Source organism: Cetorhinus maximus, chromosome 6, assembly GCF_964194155.1.
Source record: "Cetorhinus maximus chromosome 6, sCetMax3.hap1.1, whole genome shotgun sequence".
Lineage (NCBI taxonomy): Eukaryota > Metazoa > Chordata > Chondrichthyes > Lamniformes > Cetorhinidae > Cetorhinus > Cetorhinus maximus.
Genome location: NC_135884.1, coordinates 91,235,051 through 91,251,590, shown reverse-complemented (window position 1 = coordinate 91,251,590; position 16,540 = coordinate 91,235,051). Strand labels below are relative to the sequence as shown.

At 46.5% G+C, this 16,540-nt stretch overlaps 1 protein-coding gene across 1 annotated transcript in view; it reads left to right on the top strand.

The window, feature by feature from the left end:
* Nucleotides 1-331: 331 nt before the first annotated feature.
* LOC144681903 (matrix metalloproteinase-15-like) overlaps nt 332-16,540 on the top strand; it is a 161,278-nt gene continuing 145,069 nt past the window's right edge. The window contains exon 1 of the mRNA XM_078544038.1: nt 332-458. Coding sequence (XP_078400164.1) covers nt 456-458 — 3 coding nt within the window. The 5' untranslated portion in view covers nt 332-455. The remainder of the gene's footprint in view (nt 459-16,540) is intronic.

The window sequence follows — 16,540 nt, the reverse complement described above, 5'->3', positions numbered from 1 at the left end:
TTTTCTTACACCGTCCTCCCCCTTCCACCTACCTCCCCAGTTGTCGCATTCTCCCTCCATACTCCCTCCCTCCTCCCAACCTCACCTCCCCGACACCTTCATTCCTCCCCCTCCAACCTCACCCCCCGACACCTTCATTCCTCCCCCTCCCAACCTCAACCCCCTGACATCTTTGTTCCCCACCCCACCGGTACACTTTGCTCTCCCAGTCAAACCTAGACCTTCCTCTTCCCACCCTTGCCAATTATCCATAGCAGCTGATGATGCTACATGATGGCTCGAAGCAGACCCAGACATCAAGGGAGACCTCCCACCTTCCTTGAGCTGCTTCGTTGCAGAACCACATCCTTGGAAATCTACCCAGCACACGATGCCCATGTTCCTCCAAGGTCCGATAGCTGTAGGGCTCCAGCATCTTCTGCTCCTCGGATGTCCGCGATGTGAGCAAAGCCCTTATGGTAAGTCCCGACTTCTGCACGTCGCACTTGTTCAGTCATGTTTTCCCGCCAACATGGGCGGTAAATTGGACATGGGGTGATGATTCTGGTGAGCAGGCAAGATGATGAGATGCAAATGCATTGAAATTAGGTTCCCGACATTGGACGGCGGGAAAGATGGCCCGCCATTGATGAGTGGAGCAGAAGATTGCCAACTGGTTTCATGACGGTGTAAAACCGATTTTTGGCTTTCTTGCCATATTGTTCGCTCACACCCACCATGACGCCCACGCCAACAGAGGCGGAAAATTCCGGCCTTAGTCTTTTCACTCAGCCTTTCACCCAGATTCATCATAAAATGTAGATATCTGTGCGTATGTATATGCACATATAAATAAATATATGTTTACGTGTGCACGTACAGAAACTCATTCACTCATGTATGCAGGCGCACATCACATTGAAAGCATGAATAGAAAACTTTGCTGCTGCTTGTAGCCATTCCGTCCTGGAGATCTGCTGTCATGGTATGTCACACTCACTTGTCTTCTGCCATCCCCTTACATCCATTGTAGCTCGCCTGTAACCAGTCTGTAACGTCCATCATCCAATTACACCAAGGCCGACCCCATTTTTCTGCTGCCCTCCAATTTGTCCTGTAGAAGAGTTCTCGATAGCTTTTCAGCTCTAATCAAATGCCGAAATATTGACATTTTCTTTTCTGGCAGTCATTTTTCAGAGTTCTTTTTGTTCTTGCAATTTCAAGCACTCTTCATTTGCCTTGTGGTCTGTATAAGGAATTTTTAGCATTCATCTAAACATCGACAATTCAAATGGCTCTTTTTCCTTCCATAGATCTATATTTATTTATTTTCCAGTTTCCTGAGGCATACAGGAAAGTGGATATGAGCTTTTTCCTTGTTACAAGCTTGCGTTTTCTTGTTCTTACCGCATCCTTCGTTTTCACAAAATTATTTTTGGCTATCTCTATCCTTCTAATTTCAGCATCACATCTACTATCCTCTGTTATCATTTGTCCTAAATAGGCAAACTTATCTACTTGTTCCAATGTGCCGCCGTCCAATTCAGTCTCCATTCTAGTCTCTTCTAACGTATTCCACGACCATTATTTTGTCTTTTTGATGTTCATACTCAATTCATGTTCTAAATTTCTAGATTTTACTTGATCTACAATATTTTGTAGGGCCTGTCCTGATTCTGGAAGTAGTGCTGTGTCATCAGCTTACCACAAGTGTGTTATGTCCTTGTTTCCTTCTTGTTCTAACCTAATGCTCGTTCTTTGGTTCCAATATAGGCTTTGGATAAATCTCACGTCTTTACTTTCAATGTCACATTTCAGCAGCACGTCTAATAACATTTGGTGATAAACACGATCAAATGTTTTTTCTGTAGCAAATTTTAATAGAAAACAGTCAGTATTGCACTGGAGAGGGTGCAGAGGAGATTCAACATGATATTGCCTGGGCTGGAGCGTTTCAGCTATGAAGAGAGACTGGATAGGCTAGGGTTGTTTTCCTTAGAGCAGAGAAGGCTGAGGGGGGACCTGATAGAGGTATTCTAAATTATGAGGGACATAGATAAGGTAGATAGGAAGAAACCTTTCCCCTTAGTGGAGGTGTCAATAACCAGGGGGCATAGATTAAAGGTAAGGGGCAGGAGGTTTAGAGGGGTTTTGAGGACATTTTCTTTCACCCAGAGGGTGGTTGGAATCTGGAACACACTGCCTGAGGGGTGGTATAAGCAGGAACCCTCACAATATTTAAGAAGTATTTAGATGAGCACTTGAAACGCCATGCCATACAGGGCTATGGGCCAAGCGCTGGAAAATGGGATTAGAATAGATTGGTGCTTGATAGCCGGCGTGAACACAATGGGCTGAAGGGCCTGTTTCTGTGCTCTATGACTCTAATATCTCCTTTCTCATCCCTATCCCTCTTACATTTTTATGTCACCACCTTGCAGCTCGCTTACTTGGCATGCTATAGTGGTAATTTTCCAACTTTGTTCTTCTGGTGGAGTGCCTCACTTGCTACAAGCACAAATTTAATCATTTGGGGAATATTGTGCATGATTTTATTTTTTAGGAAACTGTGCTTGAATACCTAATATGCACTCTCAGCAGGAAAGTTAAACCAGAAAATCACTTTCTGTCTGCTGTGAAGTGAAGTTAAGAGTGAGAGTCCGAGAGAAAGCCTCCAAGCTTCAGATTTAAAGAGACAAAAGCTGCAGAAAGCAGATTTAAAGCGAGAACAGCTTGCAAGAGGCCAGAAGATCCAAAGAGACAACTGAAGGCCTGTAACTCTTTGCTATGGGCATGTGACGCAGTGATACTGTTGACAGCTGAGTCGGTGAGAGAGAGTGCGTGGAAGATAACTTGAATACATGGGTTGACCCAGGGAAGAGGAACATCGTAGGAGAGTTCAAAACCCTGGAGGTGACCACTTCCAGAAGTCATCTGAGCTAAAGCTTGGTTTAGGAGAAGACTCCAAAGCGAGTTCTTGGAGAGTGGAGATTGGAAACCCTCGTGTGAAAGACAGAGTTCAGTGAGACTGATTGGCTCATGGTGTGACAAGCATCTAGGGGGAGTTGCGAGATCCATAGCATTTGTCTGGGGTGGCATCTGTCACTTGGTTTCAGAGTGTGGTGTGCCTGACCACAGGCTGCCAATTGGGTTACATGGACTCTGTACTTACTGTGAACATTAAAGTATAAGATAACTTTTGTAACTTGTGTTATCCTTACAAACCTGTATATATCTGTAAAGGTATAGTTGTTGGTAATGAGTATTGTAACATAGTTCACTTCTTTTTGTTTAATAAATGTTTCATGCTTTTGTTAAAAGTTCATTAGCTGACTCTGGTGACTTTGTTCAGTAGCCCCTCTCCACATATCTAAACGTACAAATGAAAGGGTCTGTCAAAATGGGCTCCACCCTGGGATCAGGCTTATCCAGTGGTAACCTCTGCTGGGGATCATAACAAGTGTTGTTGGAGCTGCATTCATCCAGGCAAGTGGGGAATATTCCATCACACTCCTCACTTGTGCCTTGTAGACAGTGGACAGGCTTTGGGGAGTCAGGAGGTGAGTTACTCACCGCAGGATTCCTAGCCTTTGACCTGCTTTTGTATACATAGAATCTATGTAGCTAGCCCAGTTCAATTTCTGGTCAGTGGTAGCCCCCAGGATGTTAGGGGGGCATTCAGCAATGGTATTGCCATTGAAAGTTATGGGCTGGTGTTAGATTCTCTATTGTTGGAGATGGTCATTGTCTGGCACTTATGTTGCGTGAATGTTACTTGCCACTTGTCAGCCCAAGCCTGGATATTGTCCAGGTCCTGCTGCACATAGACTGCTTTTGTATCTGAAGAGTCGTGAATAGTGCTGAACATTGTGCAGTCATTAGTGAACATCCCCACCTCTGACCTTATGATGGAGGGAAGGTCACTGATGAAGCAGCTGAAGATGGTTGTGCCTAGGATACTACCCTGAAGAACTCCTGCAGTGATGTCCTTGAACTTAGGATGATTGACCCCCAACAACCACGAGCAACTTCCTTTGTGCTAGGTTTGACTCCGACCAGTGGAGAGTTCCCCCCCGATTCCCGTTGACTCCAGTTTTGCTAGGGCTGCTTGATGCCACACTTAGTCAAATGCTGTCTTAATATCAAGGGCAGTCACTCTCACCTCATCTCTGGAGTTCAGCTCTTTTGTTCATGCTTGAACCAAGGCTGTAATGAGATCAGAAGCTGAGTGACCCTGGCGGAGCCCAAACTGAGCATCAGTGAGCAGGTTATTGCTAAGCAAGTGCCGCTTGATAGCACTATTCATGACCTTTTCCATCACTTTACTGATGTTCGAGTGTAGACTGATGGGGTGGTAATTGGCCAGATTGGAGTTTTTCTGCTTTTTGTGTACAGAACATACCTGGGCAATTTTCCACATTGCCAGGTAGGTGCCAGTGTTGCTGTACTTGGCTTGGGGCGCAGCAAGTTCTGGAGCACAAGTCTTCAGCACTATTGCCCGATTATTGTCAGGGCCCTAGCCTTTGCAGTATCCAGTGCCTTCAGCCATTTCTTCATATCACGTAGAGTGAATTGAATTGGCTGAAGACTGGCATCTGTGATGCTGGGGACTTCCGGAGGAGGCCGAGCTGGATCATTCCCTCAGCACTTCTGGCTGAAGATTGTTGCAAATGCATCAGCCTTATCTTTTGCACTGATGTGCTGGGCTTGTCCATCATTGACGATGGGGATATTTGTGGAGCCTCCTCATCCAGTGAGTTGTTTAATTGTCTACCACCATTCACGACTAGATGTGGCAGGACTGCAAATCTTAGATCTGATCCACTGGTTGTGGAATCGCTTAGCTCTGTCTATCGTTTTGGCAGGCAAGTAGTCTTGTGATGTCGCTTCACCAGGTTGACACATTCATTTTTAGGTATGCCTGGTGCTGCTCCAGCCTTGCCCTCCTGCACTCTTCATTGAACCAGGGTTGATCCCCTGGCTTAGTGGTAATGGTAGGTTGGGGGATACACCGGGCCATGAGGTTGCAAATTGTGGTTGAGTACAGTTCTGCTGCTGCCGATGGTCCACAGTGCCTCATGGATGCCCAGTCTTGAGTTGCTAGGTTGATGTGGTTGTGCCAGACAACACGATGGAGGGTATCCTCAATATGAAGGCGGGATTTCGTCTCCACAAGGACTGTGCAGTGGTCACACCTACTGATACTGTCATGGACAGATGCATCTGCGGCAGGCAGGTTGATGAGGATGAGGTCAAGTATGTTTTTCCTTCTTGTTGCTTCCCTCTGAAAGGCAAACTTACAACTCTAGTGAAACAAGACTAAATGCAAATCCATTAATACTTAAGTGAAACATGGCTAAATGCAAATCCAGAGGCAGACTTACAAATAAGAGAGTAACAACTTTTATGAATTACTGTTTATTTCATAAGGCTCGTTGTAACCGATAGATTGTGTAAGGAACATATCTTTTTATTTCTGTTGGACTGTTGTAAAGAACGTGTCTTTTTATTTTCTGTTGGATTGTGGATTAAAATTACGATGACTACAGGTTGAAAGACATGTTCACTGGAACAGGATGAGAGATAAATACAATGTTGCAATCCTGAAACAGTGTGTGACATGAAAGACAGGATGGTGCCAGAAAGGAGTCCTGGACCAAGGGAGCTGCCTGGAAACAACGTTTTGATTGGCTCCTGACCAGGTGACCAGGTTTTGTGTGAGAGCAGTGCAGAATAGCTCCTAGCCTGAAAGGAACAAGACCTAAAACCTTTCTCTTGTGTATGGAAAATTCCAGTACTTGCACAACAAGAAAGCTCCTGGACTGCAAAGAGAACACATCTAAAATCTCTTTCCCTCATATCTGTATAACCTGCTCTCTCTCTGAGGAAACCCCTGTACAAAGGAAAAGGGGAAAACCACTGTTAGAGACATTGAAAAGCAAGTTCTCAACCAGTGAACTAAATACCAAAAATGCTGGAAGACCACCTCATGTCATCAACAAGAATGGTTGGAATTTGGAAGACATCGATCAAAATCAACCCACCGAATCCTGTACTCCAGATACACCAGCTGTTGAACTGTTATATTCCACCCATAAAACGTGTGTGGTGTGTGTGTATTTAAGAAGGGGGTAGCACTTCATATTTCTTTCTTTTGCCACTGGTTAACGGCAGTTTGTTCAATAAACAGTTATTTACTTATTAAGTAAATTTGCTTATTAGGGGGAGGCGGTGGCATAGTGTTATTGTCACTGAAAAATATTCCAAGGACCCAGGGTAATGCTCTGGGGATCTGGGCTTGAATTCCACCATGGCAGATGGTGAAATTTGAATTCAATTAAAAAAAAATTGGAATTAAAAGTCTGATGATGACCACGATTGTTGTAAAAACTCATCTGGTTCACTAATGTCCTTTAGGGAGCTAAATCTGCCGTCCTTACCTTGTCTGGCATACATGTGACTCCAGACCTACAGCAATGTGGTTGACTCTTAAATGCCCTTTAAACAAGGACAATTAGGGATGGGCAATAAATGCTGGCCTAGCCAGTGACGCCCATACCCCATAAATGAATGAAAAAAAAAGTTTACAAACCTGGCGCTCGTATTCTATTAATCTACATTAAACAGTTAAGTAGAATTGGGGCAATCTGATGGTCTGGTCAAACTTTTCACATTTGTTGTAGCTCGGGGAGCATGGGGCTTGATATTACAGCACACTATCCCCAGTGAGTCATGACAATTTCATTGTCATGGATCCCTTCCATCTGCAAGAGATGATGAGAACTTTGGCGAGATCAGATGTGATCACCTGCATTTCTTTTGATGGCTGAATAAGCCAATTCTGGAAAGGCAAAGCCTGCCACAAGTGCCACACATGAAGTTGTCCCTTGCAGGTGGTGCAGTATGATCTCTGCTGACACCTTGTTTGCAGGCTGGTGCCTGCTTTGAAGCTTCTGAAACCACATATTATCATGGTGGCAAATTCGTGCTCACAGCTTGTGTCACCATTTGCATCAATGGTCAGTTAGAGTTTGGCACTTGTTGTGATTGAACTTGAGGGTTGTTATGTCTCTTTAGACAGCATCCTTGAATTGGAGCTTGGGTGCCATACTGAGTCCTTGCATGGGCTACCTCCCCATTTAGCATATCCTTGGGGATGTGGCCAATTTCCATCCTGTGCACATGCCCAAACCATTGAAGCCGCCTTTGCTTGATTAGCCCTAGCTAATCTTTTCTTGTCACTGATGGAGAGAGAGAACATGTCACAGACATGGAACTGATGAACCATGAGCTGTTGGAGCTGATCTTCTGTCTGGGCAATTAGTGCAGCATGTTTGCCCTAGAAAGGACAGCTTCACTGATGACTTTGTCTTTCCATGTGGTGCCATGGGATGCCTTGTGGACACCAGGGATGGAAGTTATTAAGTCTGTTTTCTTGGTAGCTATAAGTTCCCCAGGCTTCGCTGCTACACAGCAACGTGCTGAGGATATAGGCTTGTAGATAAGCATCTTGCTTTGTTCCATCCCCATTTTGTTAGTCGGATGTTACCTTTCCTGTGGGTATGCTGACTCTTCATCAAGAGACAGTTTGTCGCCATAGATCCAAGGTAGCAGAATTTGCTGACTGCTTTCAGTGGTGTGATGTTGAGTCTGATCACAAGCAGAGACACAACACTATCTCATAATTACGGTTTTCTTGTCACTGATGGAGAGGGAGAACATGTCACAGACATGGAACTGATGAACCATGAACCTTTGGAGCTGATCTTCTGTCTGGGCAATTAATGCAGCATCATTAGCATACTGAACTTCTCTGATCAGGACATACCACACTTTTGTCTTGGCATTTGGTCTTGATAGATTGAGGAGTTTGCTGCCTGATCGTGTGTGGAGGTACACTTCTTCCATATTGGCAGAGAAAGCATAGGTCAGGAGGAAAAGATAATGAGAAGGTGGTGGTCTAGTAGTATTCTCACTGGACTGGTACTCTAGATACCCAGGGTAAAGCTCTGGGGACCTAGGTTTGAAACCCACCATGGCAGATGGTGAAACTTGAATTCAGTAAAGAAATCTGGAATTAAAAGTCTAATGATCACCATGAAAAACCATTGCCAGTTGTCGTAAAAACCCACCTGGTTCACTACTGTCCTTTAGGGAAGGAAACCTGCCGTCCTTACCTGGTCTGGCCTACATGTGACTCCAGACCCACAGCAATGTGGTTGACTCTTAAGTGCCCTCTGAAATGGCCAAGCAAGCCACTCAGTTCATGGGGTAATCAGGGATGGGCAATAAATGCTGGCCCAGTCAGCGACACCCTCATCCCATGAATGAATCAAAAAAAAAAGAGTAGAGGCTAATCTCAAAACTGTCAGAGGAACTTGTCCCCACTGAATGGTACCATGTATGTTATCATGAAAGGATCGTTTGAGACTGTGAAGCTTGGGATGACAGCTGATTTTCTCTAGTATCTGGCTGAGGCCCATCCTACACTCAGCGTCAGATGCTTTTGTGAGATCCACAAAAACAAGGTGGAGCGGTGTTTGCTGCTCTCTGCACTACTCTTCCAGGGAGAAGATCATGTCCACTGTGGATCTGTCTACATTGGGCCTTCTGGTATATTCTGTTGGCTAGTCGATGGAGCCTCGTTAGAATGACTGGCAAAATACTTCCCAGTGACACTGAAGAGCGGGATGCCTTGATGGTTGTTACAATCCCCTCAACTGCCTTTGTTCTTGTGTAAAGTGATGATGTTTGTCTCACACATACCTTGTGGGACAGAGATTTCTCTCCAGCAGAGAGGAGGGGGTCATGGAGGTATGGCAGCAGGTGGGGCTGAAGTAACAAAGCAGGCCACGTTGTCTCAATTAGCAGGCTAAATATACCCTTTCTGACAGTAATCTCTGTGCATCTGATCAGCAGTAGGATTAAGAGAGCATTCTTATTTCCAGTGTCTGCCTCTCTTACCAGATCTTCCAGACCCTGTGAGCTGGATTTAACATTCCTCAGCCAATGGGTTTGAAGGCAGATGGCTCATTAAATTCAGCCCACCCCCTAACTGCTTGCCCTTGTCCCCACTGCAATTATACCAGCAGCAGGGATGGCGTTGAACGGCCAGCCTGCCAGTGGGCTATCCTAACGCTGCCAGTATTTAACCAGTGGCTGGAGAGACCCTCACCTATTTCCCAGCCTGGTAGGTTTCCCTCTGTGAACCGGTGACGGGTGGCGGGTATCCCTCCTTAACAGGCCCTCTGGGCCCATTGGAGGCCACCCCAGGTTGCCCTCCCCCCATGGCGTCTCAAACTCCCAACCAGCTTTGCGAGGACCTGCCAGCTTAGCCCCAGCAAGACCATCAAACACTAGCCCAAATCCTGGATCTAGGTATGCTAGAGGCATACCTCTATCCTGAAATGCTGTAGAGCTGCCGGCCTCCGATTGGCTGCCAGGCTACAGGCCTGCTGGTATTCCCCTCGGCAGGCCCTCCTTGAATTTTTAGCTGTGGGGCGTGGGGAATCTGAAGCTCTATATAATTCAGCTCTATGTTTCTTTTGTTCATAGCTGTGCAGGAAACCATGGACCTGACCTGTGACCCTCTACAAGCTCCCCATGCCTGGAGATCCTCAAGCTAAGCAACCAGTCAAACTTACTGCTACTTCCCTAGCTGAATGTATTATAAACCAGCTCCTGCTGAGCTGTGATGGATGGAGCATTCCAAAATGTGACTATTTACTGGGATGTTTTTAATGAATCTCCATTATTTCATTCAGTCTAGTTAGGGGCAATATCTGAATTCTAGTACACATTCCCAGCTCATGGCTGTTATGAATTTAAATGCATGTAAGCTGAATTTAGCTTACTACGAGTTTACTGTAAATATTTTCTGCGGCCAAATAGAGATTTTTAAATTTTTTTATTTATTTGTGAGATGTGAGCATTGCTGGCAAGACCAGTATTTATTTCCCATCCATAATTTTCCTTGAGAACGAGGGGGTGAGCCACCTCCTTGAACTGCTGTAGTTCTAATGATGTATATGCATCCACAATACCAGGAGTTCCAGGATTTCGACCCAACGTCAGTGATATAGTTCCAAGTCAGGATGGTGTGTGACTTGGAGGTGAACTTGCAGGTAGTGGTATCCTATACATCTGCTGTCCTTGGCCTTCTAGGTTTTAGATGTCGTGGGTTTGGAAGGTGACCCACACTATGTTGATGTTGGGGTTTCAACGATGGTAATGCCTTTGAATGTCAAGGAAACGTGGTTAGATTTCTCTTGTTGGAAATGATGATTGCCTGGCACATATGTGGTATGAATGTTACTTATCGCTTAACCACCCAAACCTGAATGCCTTGCTGCCTGTGGACTGCTTCATTATCAGAGGAAGCGTGAGTTGAACTGAATACTATGAAATCATTAATGAATATCCCCTCTTCTGACATTATGATAAAGGGAAGGTCATCGATGAAGCAGCTGAACATGGTTGGGTCTAAGATACTGCCTGAATAACTCCAGCAGCACTGTCTTAGGGCTGAGATGATTGTCCTAGGGCTGAGATGATTGTCCTCAGCTCTGCTATCATTGAGATTTGGGTTTTTCTTGCAGCCTCTTCCTCTTAGCTGTTATTGTCCATCGTCATTCATGACTGGATGTGGCACAACTGCAGAGCTTTGATCTGATTTGTTGATTGTGGGATCTTTTTTTTTATTGTAAAAATATACTTTATTCATAAAAAATCTTCAATCACATTCAAAACCATTTCAAAAACAACATTACAAGGGTACAATCCAGGTTAAACTTTTACAAAATGTATCACCAGGTGCATCAGTACAAACAATATTACAATCATTTACAGCCTTTCATTTTGATCTGTACAGCCCGAGGGGCTCTAAACAGTTCCCAGTCTCTCGGTGCGCTGTGGTAGAAAGGTCTTAGACAGCGACCCTTCCCCATTGCGCCTTTGCGGCAGCTGCCCCAAGCTTTAGTGCGTCCCTCAGCACGTAGTCCTGGACTTTGGATTGTGCCAGTCCGCAACAATCGGTCGGGGACAACTCTTTGTGCTGGAAGACCAACAAGTTTCGGGCAGACCAAAGCGCGTCTTTCACCGAGTTGATGATCCTCCAGCTGCAGTCGATGTTTGTCTCGGTGTGTGTCCCTGGGAACAGCCCGTAGAGCACAGAGTCCTGTGTCACAGAACTGCTCGGGATGAACCTCGACAGCAACCACTGCATCTCTCTCCAGACTTTCTTTGCAAAGGCACAATCCACAAGGAGGTGAACAACGGTCTCTTCCCCACCACAGCCACCTCGAGGGCATCGTGCAGAGGGGGTGAGACTCCTGGCGTGTAGGAAGGATCTAACGGGGAGGGCCTTTCTCACCACCAGCCAAGCTACGTCTTGGTGCTTGTTGGAAAGTTCTGGCGATGAGGCATTCTGCCAAATGACTTTGACAGTCTGCTCGGGGAACCATCCCACAGGGTCCACCCTCTCCTTATCCCTCAGGGCCTCTAGGACGTTACGTGCTGACCACTGCCTGATGGACTTGTGGTCAAAGGTGTTTTTCCGCATAAATTTTTCCACCAGGGACAGGTGGTACGGCACGGTCCAACTACTTGGAGCGTTCCGCGGCAGCGTGGCCAGACCCATCCTTCGCAACACCGGGGACAGGTAGAACCTCAGCACGTAGTGACACTTGGTGTTTGCGTACTGAGGGTCTACGCACCGCTTGATGCAGCCACACACAAAGGTGGCCATCAGTATGAGGGCGATGTTGGGCACGTTTTTTCCCCCTTTATCTAGAGGCTTGTACATCGCGTCCCTGCAGACACGATCCATTTTCGACCTCCAGATAAAGCGGAAGATGGCTCGAGTGATCGCCATCGCGCAGGAGTGTGGAATGGGCCAGACCTGCGCCACGTACAGCAACAGCGAGAGTACCTCACACCTGATGACCAGGTTCTTACCCGCAATGGAGAGGGAGCGTCGCTCCCACATGCCCAGTTTCCTTTTCACCATAGCCACTCGCTCCTTCCAGTTTCTAACGCATGCCCCGGTCCCTCCGAACCATATCCCCAGCACCTTCAGGCCGTCAGCCCTGACAGTGAAGGGGACAAAGGATCGGTCAGCCCAGTTCCCAAAGAACATGGCCTCGCTCTTCCCACGATTTACCTTGGCTCCCGAGGCCAGTTCGAACTGGTCGCAGACGTGCATCAGTCTGCGCACCGACAGCGGATCCGAGCAGAAGACGGCGACGTCGTCCATGTACAGGGAGGCTTTTACCTGAGTGCCTCCACTGCCTGGGATCGTCACTCCTCTTATGCCCGGATCCTTCCTGATGGACTCGGCAAAGGGTTCTATGCAGCACACGAAAAGGACAGGCGAGAGAGGACAGCCCTGCCTGACTCCAGATTTAATCGGAAAGCTATCTGTTTCCCACCCATTGATTGAGACTGCGCTACTGATGTTAGTGTAGAGCAGTTGGATCCAATTTCGAATTCCCTCCCCAAAGCCCATTTTGGAGAGCACATCCCCCATGTAGGTGTGCGATATTCTGTCAAAGGCCTTCTCCTGATCCAAGCTGATGAGGCAGGTATCCACACCCCTGTCCTGTACATAGGCAATCGTATCCCTGAGCAGCGCCAGGCTGTCAGAGATCTTCCTGCCTGGCACAGAGCAGGTCTGGTCAGGGTGAATCACCAATTCCAGAGCGGATTTGACCCAGTTGGCGATGACCTTGGACAGAATCTTATAGTCCACATTCAACAGTGAAATGGGTCGCCAATTTCTAATTTCCTCCCTTTCCCCCTTGTGCTTGTAGATGAGGGTGATGATGCCTTTCCTCATGGATTCTGACATGCTGCCGGCCAGGAGCATACTCTCGTACACTTCTAGCAGGTCTGGGCCGATCAAGTCCCACAGAGCCGAATACAACTCCGCCGGCAGGCCGTCGCTTCCGGGGGTTTTACTCTTCTCGAAGGACTCGAGGGCCTTAGTCAGTTCGTCAGGAGTTAGCGGTTTGTCTAGGCTCTCCCGCGTACTGTGGTCTAAGACCTCCGTGATAGAGGACAGGAAGGACTGGGAGGCCGTGCTGTCCGTGGGCTTCACGTCATACAGTCCGCCATAAAAGGATTTGCTGATCCTCAGAATGTCGGACCGTGATGACTTTACTGAGCCGTCTTCTTCCTTCAGGCTGCTGATCACAGAGCGCTCTCTGTGTACCTTTTGGAAGAAGAAACGTGAGCACGTCTCATCCTGCTCCACGGAGCGGACTCTGGAACGGAAGATGATCTTGGAGGCCTCCGAGGCAAAGTGCGAGGCTTGCTGGCCCTTCACCTCTTGGAGCTCCTCCTTGACATCGACCCCCATCGACTGCAGCCGGAGCAGATTCTGCATCTTTTCCTGGAGTCGGGACATTTCCCTCTGTTCCTTTCTAGCTTTCTGGGTGCCTTTGCGGATGAAAAACCTCTTGATGCTTCCCTTGATCACTTCCCACCAGTGTGATCACTTAACTTTGTCTACAGCATGCTGCTTCTGCTGTTTAGTGGGTGTGAGTCCTGTGTCTTAGTTCCACCAGTTCGGTACCTCACTTCTAGGTATGCCTGGTATTGACTTATCCTATATTCCTCATTAAACCAGGGTTGGTGCTGTAGCTGATGATAAAGGTAGAGCGAGGGATTTGACAGGCCATAAGGTTACAGATTGTGGTAGAATACAGTTTAGTTGCTGATGATAATCCACATTGCCTTGTTAGGAAATAAAGACAGTACAAGTAAGTTATATTGGTATTTGTAGGTGCTAGGAATGAGTTTTAGCTTTTAAGTTGATTTGTATTTCTGTATCTGTGTGTTAGGAAAGGTCAAATTTGTTTTAGTTTCACTTTAAGGTGCCTGCATTTTAATGAAGGTTTTTACAACTCCAAGCTAAGTAAAGCAAACAAGGGTAAGGAAAATTGGTCTAACGGATCCAGAGAGGCAGGCCCCTCCCACAGTCACACACACAGAGACAGAAAGAACTAGAAAGAAAGCAGTTTGTTTTGGAAGCTGTTTGAGTGCAGTTGGTTCTGAAATAGCTGCCAGGAGAGACTGGAGCAAAGGGGACAGATAGCCAGTCCTAAGCTAAAGGATAAAACCCAAAATCCAGGGGAGTGGAAGAGGGGAAAGTCTCAAGTAGACTTTCTAGTCAAAGGAAGGACAGGAATCTGGAAAAGGTCCTGTTAAGTGAAGTTAGGAGTGAGAGGCAGTAAAAGGTCCCATGCTTCAAGTTTAAAGCTTCAAGCTTATAGAGATAAAGGCATGAGAAGTCAGAAGGTCCAAAGAGACAACTGAAGGTCTGTAATCTTTTGCTATGGGGATGTGAAGCAGTGGTACTGTTGACGGCTGAGTTGATAAGAGAGTGCATGAAAGACAGCTTGAATGCATGTGGTGACTCAGGGAAGAGGAACACTGGAAGAAGAGTTTGAAACTCTGGAGGTGAACCCTTGAAGAAGGCGCCTGAGAGAAAGCATCGGTTTGGGAGAAGATTCCAAAGCGAGTTCTTGAAAAGTAGAGGTTGGAAGCCCTCGTGTGAAAGATAAAGTTCAGTGAGACTGGTTGGCTCACGGTGACAAGCATCTTGGGGGCTTGGTGGGGGGGGGTGGAGTTGAAGAGATCCATAGCATCTGGCTGAGGTGGCATCTGCCACTTGGTTTCAGAGTGTCGTGTGTCTGACCACAGGGTGCCTATTGGTTTACATGGACTGCGTATTTACTCCATTATACTCCAGCTGAATATTAACGTATGAGATAACTTTTGTAACTTGTATTATCCCTACAAATCTATATATATCTGTAAAGGTATAATTGTGGGTGGACAGCTAATGTGGTTCCACTATTTAAGAAGGGTTGTAGAGATAAGCCAGGGAACTACAGGCCAGTGAGTCTCACGTCAGTGGTAGGGAAACTATTGGAGAAAGTTCTGAAGGAGAGTGTCTATCTCCACTTGGAGAGGCAAGGTTTGATCAGGGATAGTCAGCGTGGCTTTGTCAGAGGGAGGTCATGCCTAACAAATTTGATTGAATTTTTTGAGGAGGTGACCAGGTGTATAGATGAGGGTAGTGCAGTTGATGTAATCTATATGGATTTCAGCAAAGCCTTTGACAAGGTCCAACATGGGAGACTCATAAAGAAGGCAAGGGCACATGGGATACAGGGTAATTTGATAAGGTGGATTCAAATTTGGCTTAGTTGTAGGAGGCAGAGGGTGAAGACAGAAGGATGCTTTAGTGACTGGAAGCCAGTGTCCAGTGGCGTACCACAGGGATCTGTGCTCGGTCCCCTATTATTTGTCATTTATATAAACGACATAGATGACTATGTGGGGGATAGGATTAGTAAGTTTGTGGAAGACACAAAGATTGGCCGGGTGGTTAACAGTGAGGTTGAGTGTCTTGGGCTACAGGAAGATATAGATGGGATGGTCAAATGGGCATATAAGTGGCAGATGGAATTTAACCCTGAAAAGTGTGAGGGGATACACTTTGGAAGGAGTAATTTGACAAGGAAGTATTCAATGAACGGCATGGCACTAGGAAGTTCTGAGGAACAAAGGGCCCTTGGCGTGTGTGTCCATAGATCTCTGAAGGCGGAGGGGCATGTTAGTGGGGTGGTGAAAAAGGCATATGGGACACTTGCCTTTATCAATCGATGCATAGATTACAAAAGTAGGGAGGTCATGTTGGAGTTGTATAGAACCTTGGTGAGGCCACAGCTGGAGTACTGTGTGCAGTTCTGGTCGCCACATTATAGGAAGGATGTGATTGCACTGGAGGGGGTGCAGAGGAGATTCACCATGATGTTGCCTGGGATGAAACATTTAAGTTATGAAGAGAGTTTGGATAGACTTGGGTTGTTTTCGTTGGAGCAGAGAAGACAGAGAGGCGACCTGATCGAGGTGTACAAGATTATGAGGCGCATGGACAGGATGGATAAGGAGCAGCTGTTCCCCTTAGTTGAAGGGTCAGTCACGAGGGGACATAAGTTCAAGGTGAGAGGCAAGAGGTTTAGGGGGGATGTGAGGACAAACTTTTTTACCCAGAGGGTTGTGATGGTCTGGAATGCACTGCCTGGGAGGGTGGTGGAGGCGGGTTGCCTCACATCCTTTAAAAAGTACCTGGATGATTATTTGGCATGTCATAACATTCAAGGCAATGGGCCAAGTGCTGGTAAATGGGATTAGGTAGGTAGGTCAGGTGTTTCTCACGTGTCGGTGCAGACTCCATGGGCCGAAGGGCCTCTTCTGCACTGTGATTCTGTGATTCTGTGAAGGAGCATTGTAATATTGTTAATCTTTCCTTGTTAAAAAATGTTTTATTCTTTTGTTAAAAGTTCATCAGCTGACCCCTGTGACTCTGTTCAGTAACTATTCTCCATGTATCCACTCTCCACATATCCAAACAAACAAATAAAAGTTAGGATCCATCAAGTTAGGATCCATCCACCCTGGGATCAGGCTTGTCCAGGGGTAATCTCAGCTGCGCCCATAACAGCCTCAAGGATGCCCCGTTTTGAGTTGCTCAGTCTGTTCTGAACCTATC